Here is a 12,384-nt window from a genome sequence, read left to right as displayed (position 1 = left end):
TCAGCATCGCCAGCTTCCGAGGTCCACTGTACCTTGAGAGGGTCAATAATCCATGCCGGACAACCGAGTGGGTGATGTACGAGTGCTAAAGGATCAGAAAAAAGTAGGTCGTAGCAATGCTAATCAATTCATCTAGCTGGAAACAATGGGTAATGGTAATATCAATCATAAAGTGGCCAGTCCTACTCCATGCAATCCATGATTTTCGACGATATCAAGCCCTCCAACCGTAACAGACTCCACGGACTTTTCCCAGGTGCCGTAATTCAAGACGCCAGAAAAATAGCAAGCACATAAGAAAAAGAAGAAACCATAAAGTGCGAAAGATGGCGGCCGACAGGTGGATCGGTCAAGGCTGGGATCCCCGGTGGCTGGCAGGGAAGGGAAAAAAAAACAAAGGAGAAAAACAAAGAGAAAACATTGGAGGAAACGAAAACATAACCGCGAACACACTTTTTGTTCAGGGAATGCCGTGGCATGCATATGCAGTAGCAGTAAAAGCAAATGGGAAAGGACATAGGTCACTATCATACAACACGGTTATGAGCACTCGTGTGGGAATATCGTTAGGAGAGAAGGTTCTTCAGCGATGGGCTTGCGCTCGCTCCGGTCCCAGCCGCTGTGCCATTGACGCCGGGGTTTCGACTGCCTGGCGGCCCGCCCATCAGGGAAGGTGGTGTATCTTCCGGTCGAGTGGGAGGAGTGGCGGTTGGCGCCCGCGGATCCATGCGTGCCTGCGTCACCGGTGGTGAGTGAGAGGGGGCTGCTACCACACGCTCGACAGAGTACATGCGAGGAGGCGGGCCACCATTAAGAGCGCTCAGCGAGGTCTGGGGTGATCGGTTGACCGTCGTCGCTTGCACAATTGGAGGGGACGCGGATGCTGCATATGATCGCGGCGGTGGCTGCGAAAGATGCGGCGAGCGGACCGTCACAGGGCCATACGGGCTCTGGTGGGTGGAATACGGCGGCGGCGGACCCGAAGGGCCAGCGCTGGTATAGTGTTGAGGTGGTGGTCCTGCGGGATGGGGTGGCGGATAGTTATTCATGTGATGGGGAGGTGGCTGTGTCGGGGGATAAGGAGACGGCGACATGCCGTTGCGAAGACCGATATCCGCCGTATGACGTTGCTCGTATGGTCCAGTGTATCCTGGTCCCGGGAGTCCGCTGGGTGGGTGAGCGGGAGGCATCGGGCGCCCAAGCACACCGCTAGGAGGGGGATGCGGATGTGGGTGGGGATGTGGGTGCGGCAAAAATGCATGGCCTGCATGGCCTGCATGGCTCGCATGACCTGCATGACCGGGCATTCGTGAAGTGGGTATCATGGGACGTTGAGCAGAATAAGGCGAAGGCCGTTGGTCGGGCGTAGGCTCTGGCACAGGCGGAGGGGGAGGAGGCGCCGGGTTCTTCAAGTGGCATTTATGACATTCGTATGCCAGTTCGCAAGGATCTCCATTATGTTGAGGGAAGGCACCTTGAGGCGGATGATGAGGGAGTCCTGAGCCATTGACCATGGGAGGTCGTCGCCCAATGGCCCACCACCTGGGACTAAAGCCGGTGGCACAACGGACGCATTTACGGTTGGTCTCCACGCCAGGAGCAGCCGGTCGTGGTGCAACATGGTTGTCGGTATCAATGTCCATGGGATCTTCAGCCACCTCCTCTAGAACTGGCTGAACTTTGTGAATATCCTTGGAAGCTGTCGTGGTAGTCGTCGAAGCCCGGCGGTTCACATTGGTGGAAGGGTGTGGAGGAGCTCCAACAGATTGATGCATGTACGCCGCTTTGCGAACGGTTCCAGTAAGGGTAAGATCGGCCTGCTTGTAGGTCTGGGCGAATAATTGGAGAGCGTTTAGATGGCCCTGGTTTGTCTGCTCACCGATTGCGTGCAGAGTAGTCTGCACGTTATGATTTGGACAGTAAACAGCAGGTGTCGCTGCTCCAACATCTTCGCCTAGACGGATAGCTCGCATGCTGTCGCGACGCGAGCTCTTGACGGGCGTGATATCAAAGCCGAACCGGTAGTGTGCTTGGAAAGCGCAGCCCACGTGGAAGTGAGCATTGCAGCCAGCAAAGCTACATGGAACACATGCGCCCTTACTTGACTTGCAGACCTTGCACGTCTCGCGCCACCGCTCCTTGGGAATAGATGCGAATCCTTCCGCAGGCTCAAGCTCCTCTGCATCGCCATATTTCAACTCCGGGGTCCACAAGGTGCAAAGCACGTGGGCCCAGTTGTTGCCTGCAGTACGCTTCAGGGGTTCCCGAGGACCAACAGGCTTGCCAACGGCCTCCTGCCTCTGACGATAGAGTTTGATCGCCTCAGCCACCATCTCCTTCTCCATGCGCTCCTTTTCCTTGTCGCGCTCTGTCTTCTTCCGGGAGTTGTTCTTGGGCGTTTCCATAAGTTCGTGCTCGGTCCATGAGACTGGGCAAAGAACACATGTGTAGTTCGTAGAAATCGAGGGAGTGCGGTCGTTGGAGCACATATCACACAGCCATTTGTTGCCGGGGCGCGAATCTCGTACACCATAGCAATTGCGATGGACCGTAAGACGGCAATCCCGACACGAAAGATGCTCTTCGCCCGAAGGTTCAACTTGGTTGCAGATTGAACAAGGGAGAGTCTTGGCCTTTGGCGGGTCGGGAACAATCGGTGGAGCTTCCACCACTTTCTCGGGGACTGTCTTCTTCTTCGGCATAGGTTCCACAGATGTCGCAGTTGAAGGTGCGGGGGTTTCCTTGGCCTTCTTTTTCGTCGGGTCCACCTTGCCTTCCACTTTTGGTTCTGCCTTTCCTTCCATCAAAAGTCGAGGGTTTGTATCAAGCGGAATTCCCATCGCGGTAGCCGTAGTTGCCGTAGCCGGAGTGATCACGAACGGGGTTTCGGTAGCTACAATCAGTTGCGCGAGCATTTCCTCGTCGATGCGGCGTCGCCATGACTTGTTACCGCTACTTGCAAGCCTCTTCGCAAGCTCGTCAACATCCTCGTATTGGATCCCGTATTTCCGCCATAGCAAAGCACAGCGAAGACAAAGCGCAACGGTCAGCATAGGGCCCTTGTCTTTCCTGTTTGATGGCTCAGACGGAATAACGGTGCCTGGTGGAACTAGAGGTGCACGGCGCCACTGTCGCGAATGGCGGGTGGAGCAGAACTTGCAATGGAATCCACGCTTCTGGACAACGGCTTTCTCGGAGTCGAAGGCGGAATCATCATGATCATCGGCCACATCATCAAGTAGTTTAGATGAAACTACACTGTGGCGGCGAACCTCCTTCTTGCCACGTCTGCCTTCATAGCTGCCCCAAATCTTCCGACCACTGGGGGTTTTCTTCCACATGTAGTAGAAACGGACGATCTGATAGATAGGGACAGTCTTGACGTGCTTCATGATATTGCGCCATTCGGATCCATATTTGGCGACACCTTGTTCGAACAGCTTGAGCTCCTCTGGCCGAATGTGGGGCTCTTTAAGATCCTTGTACTTGTTGGTTTTCTTCAGTTTAGCAAGGGCAGCCTGAACATCGAAGTTCTCAGAGTAGAGAAGTGCAAGGGCTCTGTCGAGGAAATTCGTGGAGTATTTCTCAACTCCAATACCAGGAGCTAGTTCCTTGGCTTGGCGCATGTAGTCGTCGATGAATTTTTCTCGATCCGCTTCGCTTAAATCAGAGCCAGGTGCATCATCTTCCCCGCGGGCGGGGATCTGATCAGCAGTGGGCATTTTGAATTGAAGTTCGGCTGTGCGCGCCTGTTTTCCGTTGATTGCGACCGGTTCATCCAGACCACGATGCACATAGCCCGTTGGCTCATCTTGAACCCACTTCGGTCGATTTGCCCTCTCGTGCTTTGCAGCTTCCATTGCTGCCTGTGCATCCTTGGAGAGTTTGCCGTCCTTTTTTGATTTCTTCTTCGCATCAAGGGGCTTCACGTATTCCACAGCGCGGCCTGGCCAGGGGGGACCATTGCCTGGTGTCGGGTTCCTAGACGTGAGCTAGCTCGGGGATAAATTCGATCATCGTAGTCAAGAGCATCCTCCACGCGGCAGTGAATACCCAGGTACCGGTAAGGCCACATTTTAGCATGTGCGATCTGTTCCGCGGTTGCGGGCTGAGGCATGGAATATTCCTCGGCTCCTGGGGTGCTGACGGAGGTACCATTTGCTGTACCATTCGCATGATTAGGATCCTCTTCCTCCTCCTCTTCCATTATCACATCCTCGCCATCGGTTCGGATGCTGCCATTTAATGGTGTGTTGCGTGCCTCGAGCTTGCGCTCCTGGGCGCGACTGCAAGCGGCACAAGCCCAAGCAAAGCCTCGAGCCGGTTTCTTGGTCAAGGCGGGCCGTACACAATGCATGTGATATGTTGAATTGCAAACTGCACAGTCAACTGATTCGGTGTGTGCAGCGTACAAACAGCATCGTTTGCAAGTCTTGACGGCACCCGTCAATTCTTTTCCCTTGCCGATCTCAACAAGAATGAATCTCCAGCGTTCGTCGAGAACCTTCTTGACGTTCCCCGGAACATTAATGATATCTTTAGTCGGAATGACATCGTAAAGACGCTGGATATATCGGTCGAACATTTTGTCATACCAGAAACAGTTTCTTGTCTTCTTGTAAGCACTAAGGTCCTCGATCTCTGACACATGTCGAATATCACACTTGCCCCGTAGTGAAGAAAGAGGGCAAGTGTCGGAGTGCATTGAAGCAAACAGAAACCGAGTGTCTGGAGAATGGCGCTGGATATCTCGTGGGCGATAATACCAGTTGACTCTCATAGCCTCAATGAAGCCACCCGGCTTGGTTTTGGATGGAAGAAATTCCATGATGCGGGCTAGATAATATGGCTCACCCGGAGGTTCGCAAATTAAATAAACATGGTCTATACAAAAAAAAAGGATTAGTGTCATAATAATCACTTTGAAATGGGGGCTAACCATTGAGGGCAAAAGTGGTGCCATCGTCGGCTATTAATTTGCCATCTTGCAGATAAGGGCCCGAGTTTTCGAAGCTCACCATATTGGTGAAATAATCCCCCTCGGAATCGCCTGGAGGAGATGTAAATATCTTCTTCACCGCACCGCCCGAGTTGGGAGTTGAGCTTGGCGTGCTGGCAGGTTGTTTGCGTTTTCTCAAATTAGATCCATTCACATCATCCGGTCTGGCGGAAAATGAAGAGGTGCCGGGAATAGCATCTTTTGCTCCATTTGCGTTCTGGCCATTGCTCAGGCTCTTACGTGGCGCCGACGAGGTCTTCTCATCGAGATTAGCGCCGTTGGCGTTGTTGGGTGCGCCGCTATTTCTTTTGGCTGACTTTGAGTTTGGCGCGGAGAGATCAATGTCCGCGTCCAGGTCACGGTCCTCCGCGTAATTTGGCCGAGGGGCATTCCGACCTCTCGATCGCGTGCCATACGCGGTGGCGGAGCCGTTAGCCGAGTCGGCCACTGCCTCCGGAGAGTTGGGAGTGGTCATTGAGTGAGTCCCTTAGTCATCCACCGGCAAATGAAGAATGAACGGTGATAGAAATATAAAGCCAAGGGAGAGCTGTGGCGGGTGATTAGTGGGAACCCGGTAGGCTTGGAAGTTTAGAAAAGGGAGAAAGCAAAAGGAAGAAAAATGACAAAATACAAGAGTGGGCAGATATTGGGATTTCAGCGGGTACACGCGAAGAACTTCAGGGAGTTGCGAAGGGGAAAACCGAAAAAAGTGGGAAAGACAAAGAGTGGACCGTGTCAGATCTTATTTCTCTGCAGGGGTGAAGGGCGTTCCGATATCAAGAACCATCCGAGAGAACATTGATAGGGGACCTAACAATAGAGCTGCAATATTGGGAAGAGAAGGGAATAATGAGATAGTAGAATAGAGGACTTACAAGGAACAGAAATAGAAATCGGGATTGAAACGAATAAGGGGAGAAGGGGAGAATGGGACGGGAGAATAGAAGAATAGCAGAATAGCAGAATAGAGAGGAGAGAGAGAGAGAGAGAGTAAAGGGAAGAGAACAGTAGATAGAGTGGAGGGAGGGATATGAGGGATATGGGTCGGGAGAAGCGGGTCAAAAGTTATTTAGCGGGAAAAAAAAGATGATATAGCCCAACGGGGAATGGAGAAGGGGAAGAGAAGAAAAGGGAAAAGAGAGAAAAGAGAAGAGTCGAGGATCCCGACCCCCTAGTCCCAATATGTTAATATGACGGATCCCTAAGGACATGGGAACCAAAACCTCTTTTGGACCTCCCTTGCTCGATCTACTTAATATTTTCTATCAGACGGAGTACATGTAGAGGAATGCTGGTATGCGGGAACGTGTATAATCATATCTTCAAAGGGAAAGAGACAATACTAGATGTTATATGCACATGTGTGGTTTATCCTTCTTCTGTTGATATTGGAAAATTACCAGATACATGAGTAGTACCTTCTGGCTATTTGCTATTTTGTGATTTTTCCCCGTTCGCCTGATCCTTGTGCGACCAAACACACATTACGAATCTCGGGAGAGGCAAAAGGGGAAGTCTATAAGGATAGAATACTGTAGGGTTCTTAGGCGCGTCGGATATCGAGGGTCTATGAATTAGCAAGAGCAGAGTAGCAGAGTGCAGCGTAGCAGAGTATCATAATCATAATCATATACGGAGTAGGTAATTTAAACTTCTCTCCAATGACGATCGATGCCGCCGAGAACTGGCCGAAGACTGTGAAGGTCTGAACTGGGTATAACGTGCCGGTCTACTCCGTTGGGAAATCCACCCATGGGCCCGGGTAATTTCCAAGGTTTATGGAGTATGGAAAATCAGGATATAACCTGTCTATGCGTGTACGGAGTGTATATGGAGTATGAATTGATCTACCTAGGTAGGGTTGAGGTGAGATCAGGTGTATCTGGGAGATATATACGGCGATCAGACCTCCGAGGGACAACAGATCCAAACCATCCCGACAATTGCATTTATAACCTTTACCATTGGCTTGAAACGTGTTCTCTCTCTTCGTATTAAATCTGACTTGAAACGTTTGCAATCTTTCTTTTTCTCCAGGAGAGATGGAGAAATAAGAATACAGATCGGGATATATATCACATTCCATACATGGTGAATGAATTCCATATTATCACGATGCATACGGAAACCTCACCATCTTGCTAGTGCTAATACTGCTAATACTGCTAATGCTCCTAATCTTAATGCATAAGGTGGGTGGTACGCGCGACTCATGATACAGTCGTCATGACGCCTCCACCCCGATCGGGGTCTCAGTCTGTACCTGGTCTCGGGATGGGCACCTAAATTTAGAAGTTTTGGAGACTGTGTTTTTTTTTTTTTTTTTTTGGCGTAGCCAATTTGCTTTTATTTTCCCTGGCAAGTGCGAGTCAACATAAGTCCACATGTACGGAGTAGGTGAATGTTGGATCTTGTAGGTTCCGAGTTTGCCACGATGTCTTCTAGCCGCGAGGCAAATCTATCACCGTTGGCCCCAGATCGTCAGCCGACCCTCTCGGCTCCGACGACACACGAGATTGGACGGAAGTGCGCCAATCGTTTCTAGGCATTAACATGGGCTAGGTACGAGTATCGGCCTTCGTTTATTGTGCGTTTCTACACAATAATCAGGGCTACAGGGCTTGGAAGAACAGCCTCCACAGCCTCCACATAAGTACCTACAAAATAGGTACGATCCCGTACAAGGTTGGTTTCCAAGGTTAGTCCCCAAGCAAGGGACTCCAGGGTTGCCATATCGGGACTACAGTTCAATCATGCAGAGCATTGGGGGGATGCAAGCATGCAGTAAGAGTAATAATCCCGCAAAACACACACTATTGAAAACGCAGCGATCATGTCTCTAAGGAACATCAAATTAAAGACAGCCCGGGCCCCGAGGCCGGGGATCTGAGTGGATGACATAACTGCTGATATAATCTGTGTTGCCTCAGGCAATAATATTGTAGTAAGCGTAGATAAAACAAAAGCATGGGGACACATCAAACATCAAAATATTGAAGAAACAAACATTCCAAATCCAGAAAGATGGCCAATTTTGATTAAATCCTTGGCGCATTCCCCCCCCCCCCCCCCCCCAGACGAATGGGCCGAACTGTGTTTCAGGCATGTCGACATCGGGAGTCCAGTCTCACGGGTTCCAGACATCCATTGATATCGCCCGTCGACAAGCGTATCACGTAGCGCCCGTGGCAGGACAAAAGCGACCTCCGACAGAGCCCACAGAGCAGGTTCCCAATATCTCACTCGGCCCAGTCGTAAAACAAGCTACTTTCCCTCGCCAAAATGTCAATTCAGACACCATATTGGAATCAGCACCGCTGGAGACTGCCCGAGATCTGCTAACTGCCCCCGTCCATCGTTTTACCGCCAGCAAGATTCTTCTGGGCGCGGGCGCGGGCACGGAGTCAACCCCGGATGATCACCAAAAGGCCGTGGCTGCATCGCCTGCCCCACCTTCCAGTCAGAATCCCCTGCTCTCTCTGTCTAACCCAAAATATGGCCTGCCGCCCGCCCTCACGGCCAATTTTGCCGCACTCGGTGTTAGAAATATTTACCCGTGGCAAGCGTCGTGTTTGCTGGCTAGGGGCTTGCTGTCCGGTGAACGTCATTTGGTTTACACGGCCCCGACGGGCGGTGGCAAGTCCCTTGTTGCCGATGTTCTGCTTTTGAAGCGCATTATCGAAAACCCAGGGCGTAAAGCGCTGTTGGTTTTGCCTTATGTTGCTTTGGTTCAGGAGAAGCTCAAGTGGATGCGTCGTATTGTGCAAGATGTGGAAAAGAATATCCCGGATGATGACGAAGATGATTCCAAATTCCCTCGCGGGCGATGGAAGAAATTGCAGAAGAACATCAGAGTGACCGGCTTCTTTGGAGGAAGTCGGACGACTGCCACTTGGGCGGATACTGATATTGCGGTTTGCACGATAGAGAAGGTGTGCACGCTTGACGTTCAGTGGTGATTGCAGGGTTCTGATATGTCTCTTCTTAGGCAAACTCGTTGATAAACACCGCGATCGAAGAGTGTAACATTGGAGACTTGGGAGTCGTGGTTCTTGATGAGTTACATATGCTCGATGACGAACACCGAGGTTACCTCTTGGAGTTGATGGTCACGAAGTTGCTGTTACTGCAGCAGGATATCCAGATCGTTGGAATGAGTGCCACGCTTTCCGTGAGTCTATGGCCCAATCCTTTGGCGAGAGACTTCTCTAACAAAATAACAGAACACCGAGATGCTAGCACAATGGATGAACGCAAAGTTCTACATCTCCACATACAGACCAATTCCCGTCGATGAATACTTGGTTTACGAGAACGGAATCTATCCAGCTGCGACCTCGCGGCAATTGTTCCAAACGGCATCCAAGCTGACTGCAGCTGCATCTCTACAAGACAGCATTCCTCCGCACCGAATCATTGAACCTTCTACCTTTAAGCAACTCAGCAATTCCGCCACAAATGCCATGGTAGCGTTAGCAGTCGAAACTGCAGCCGCTGGGTTTGGATCATTGGTGTTTTGTGGTAGCCGCAATGCATGCCAGATTCATGCTGCGACTATCGGTGAAGCGATGCCGCCAGCGGAGCCGGAAGAGTTGAGCAAGCGACTCGACCTTCTGGCAGAGCTGCGGAGCCTCGCTTGTGGGCTGGACCCGGCTTTGGAGACAACAATCATCAAAGGGACAGGATTTCACAGTTAGCATTCTGACATTCATGACAAAGCGTCCACACTTACTAATGACCATTTAGATGCTGGCATGACCACTGAAGAGCGGGAGCTAATTGCACAGGCCTATGACCAGGGTGTTCTCAAAGTCCTCGTGGCCACATGCAGCCTTGCCGCTGGCGTAAACCTCCCGGCGAGACGGGTTATCATCAACGGTGCACGGATGGGCCGTGAACTAGTAGGTCCGGCTATGCTGTAGGTGCCGCCTTCCCGGAGTGGGAGTATATGCTGACAGAAACAGTCGTCAAATGTGCGGTCGTGCTGGCCGCAAAGGCAAGGATAATGCCGGCGAAACCTATCTCATCTGCGTGAAAGCCGATTTGCAGGCTGTCTGCGATCTGTTGGACGCTGATATGCCCGCTATTGAAAGCTGCCTGGCACCGGAAAAAAGGGGTCTCAAGCGGTATGTATCTCTCATCCAACTGTTTATTGTTCCCGAATCGTTAGCTCACATCCCAAAGGGCTTTACTCGAAGCCGTGGCAACGGGATTGGTATCCGGCTGCGAGGCGATCAAAGAATATGTTCGGTGCACGCTTCTTTGCCGCACATTGGATAAGAAGATCGCATACACCATCATGAAATCCGGGCTCGAGGAACTGGTCGACGAAGAACTTCTCATTTTCCGAGACGACGAATCCTACGAAGCCACACCATTAGGACAGGCAGTCGTGGCCTCGGCTTTCTCACCCGAAGACGGCCTATTCGTCCACGAAGAGTTGAAACGAGCATTACAGGCCTTCGTCATGGACGGTGACATGCACATATTCTACATGTTCACACCGCTCCAAGCAGCCATGAACACACCCATCGACTGGCAAATCTTCCGCGATCAACTAGATCGGCTAGATGAGAGCGGTCTCCGGGCTCTACAATTCGTCGGAGTTCAACCAGGTTTCGTCAACACAATGTACGCCTCATCCCTCTCTACTTCATCCCCCTATATATAATACCCACACAATACCCCACGCACACATCCAGCCCAACCCGACCCCAAACCCAAACTAACACCCAATTCACTAGGGTCCAATCAGGCGCCTCTCTAAAAGAAACAACCCCGGCCCAAATAAAACAAGCTCGCATTTACCGCCGCGCCTACACAGCCTTCCAACTCCGCGATCTCAGCAACGAAGTCCCCCTATCAACAATAGCCCAACGCTACAAAATCCCCCGCGGTACAGTCCAAACCTTGGCGCAGCAGTGCCACGGCTTCGCCGCCGGCATCGTCAAATTCTGCCAGCGCATGAACTGGGGCATGATGGCTGCCGTCTTGGATCATATGCGCGATAGACTCGAGGCTGGCGCGCGCGCGGATCTGCTGGAGATGGCCCAGGTTACATTTGTCAAGAGTTGGACGGCGCGTTTGCTGAGGGATAATGGGTTTAAGAATCTGAGGGCTTTGGCGGAGGCCGAGCCGAAGGATTTGGTTCCTGTTCTTATGATGGTGGGTCTTTTGGATTTCGAATTCTTTTTGAACGAAAACTATATGTGTGATCATCTATTAACAGTCTCTGGTGTGTTTAGGCCAATCCTCGCAAAGCGCAGAAAAGCCAGCTCTATCCGACAGAGGCAGAGAGGTACACCGCGAAATTGTTGGCTAAGGCTGAGACGATCATTGCGCATGCTATCAAAATCTGGGGTATGTTGTACTTTGTGAAGAATCTACTGCAGAGACATACTGACTGGCATTACCTACTAGAGCGGGAGATGCAGATCGAGGTTGAGGAATGAATATCACGGATTTTGGCATTTTGCATAGGTAGGAGCGTTATTTCCGCATAGCTTCCATGGCTATGACAGCATTGGATTTCGTTATGATATACCCCCAATTCAATCTTCGCTTAGCGCCTATACCACATCCTCGTCACCTGCGTCCTCCGCATCTTCTTCTGGAGAAGGAAAATACCCTGCAAAAGGGCCTCTGCAGTTGGTGGACATCCAGGCACATAAATATCCACAGGCACGATGCGGTCCACACCACGTACAACATTGTAGCTGTAGTGGTAATATCCTCCGCCGTTGGCACAACTGCCCATGCTAATCACCCATTTAGGCTCGGGCATCTGATCATAGAGTTGTCTCACCGCCGGCGCCATCTTGTTGACTACCGTACCGGCCACGATCATGACATCTGCTTGTCGTGGCGAGGCACGGAAAATAATGCCCAGTCGATCCTGATCATAACGCGGCATTGAGGTGTGCATCATTTCAATCCCACAGCAGGCTAGTCCAAATGATAATGGCCAAAGGGATCCTTGTCTTCCCCAGTTCACCAATTGATCTGCCTTTGCACTAGTAGCAGGGAATTGTTAGAACTAAACCAATCGGTTCACGTATTCAGTATCGAACGTACAGAAGATACCCTGACGCTCCATCTTTTTCAATTTTGAATGGTAGGGGTGTAGATGTAGAGCTGCTAGGTTCTGAAGATGTGCGTAGGTACCGCGTCGTTGCGACGGTGGGCAAGAAACATGACCATTGTTTTGGATTTGAGCGACGGAGGATGCTCCGAGAGGTTGTATTCAAAAGCATCATCGCCAGCTAGTCTGGGTATTCTGCTAGCTCGAGATATAGGTGTGAAAGATAGAATCAGCAACTCCTCTTCTCCCTTGGAGAACTTTTATAGTTCCCTCAAAGCTGCTTGTGTTGAGTATCCAATGAAAA

At 51.1% G+C, this 12,384-nt stretch overlaps 3 protein-coding genes across 3 annotated transcripts; 1 reads left to right on the top strand and 2 right to left on the bottom strand.

Moving 5' to 3' along the window:
- Positions 1 to 566: 566 nt before the first annotated feature.
- N7525_010711 (DNA-binding E3 ubiquitin-protein ligase SNT2) lies at positions 567 to 5,474 on the bottom strand (the record flags this gene model as incomplete). The annotated part of the gene is made up of 3 exons (XM_061215194.1): positions 567 to 3,967; positions 3,988 to 4,884; positions 4,940 to 5,474. The coding sequence occupies 3 exons, from the start codon at positions 5,472 to 5,474 to the stop codon at positions 567 to 569; spliced, it is 4,833 nt and encodes a 1,610-aa protein (XP_061067706.1).
- Positions 5,475 to 8,103: 2,629 nt separating this feature from the next.
- Positions 8,104 to 11,451, top strand: N7525_010710 (Helicase C-terminal; the record flags this gene model as incomplete). Its single annotated transcript, XM_061215193.1, has 9 exons — positions 8,104 to 8,931; positions 8,988 to 9,170; positions 9,223 to 9,691; positions 9,746 to 9,917; positions 9,964 to 10,125; positions 10,184 to 10,630; positions 10,744 to 11,164; positions 11,245 to 11,359; positions 11,420 to 11,451. 9 exons carry the CDS (start codon positions 8,104 to 8,106, stop codon positions 11,449 to 11,451), a joined length of 2,829 nt encoding a protein of 942 aa, XP_061067705.1.
- A 110-nt stretch (positions 11,452 to 11,561) lies between these two features.
- Positions 11,562 to 12,252, bottom strand: N7525_010709 (NuoB/complex I 20 kDa subunit family protein; the record flags this gene model as incomplete). The annotated part of the gene is made up of 2 exons (XM_002561306.2): positions 11,562 to 12,005; positions 12,070 to 12,252. 2 exons carry the CDS (start codon positions 12,250 to 12,252, stop codon positions 11,562 to 11,564), a joined length of 627 nt encoding a protein of 208 aa, XP_002561352.2.
- Between the last annotated feature and the right edge of the window lie 132 nt (positions 12,253 to 12,384).

Source organism: Penicillium rubens, assembly GCF_028828025.1.
Source record: "Penicillium rubens strain IBT 27055 chromosome Unknown utg000004l_segment0_segment0, whole genome shotgun sequence".
In the NCBI taxonomy this organism is placed as follows: domain Eukaryota; kingdom Fungi; phylum Ascomycota; class Eurotiomycetes; order Eurotiales; family Aspergillaceae; genus Penicillium; species Penicillium rubens.
Note: the sequence above shows the minus strand (reverse complement) of the source record. Positions and strands in the feature narration are given on the sequence as shown.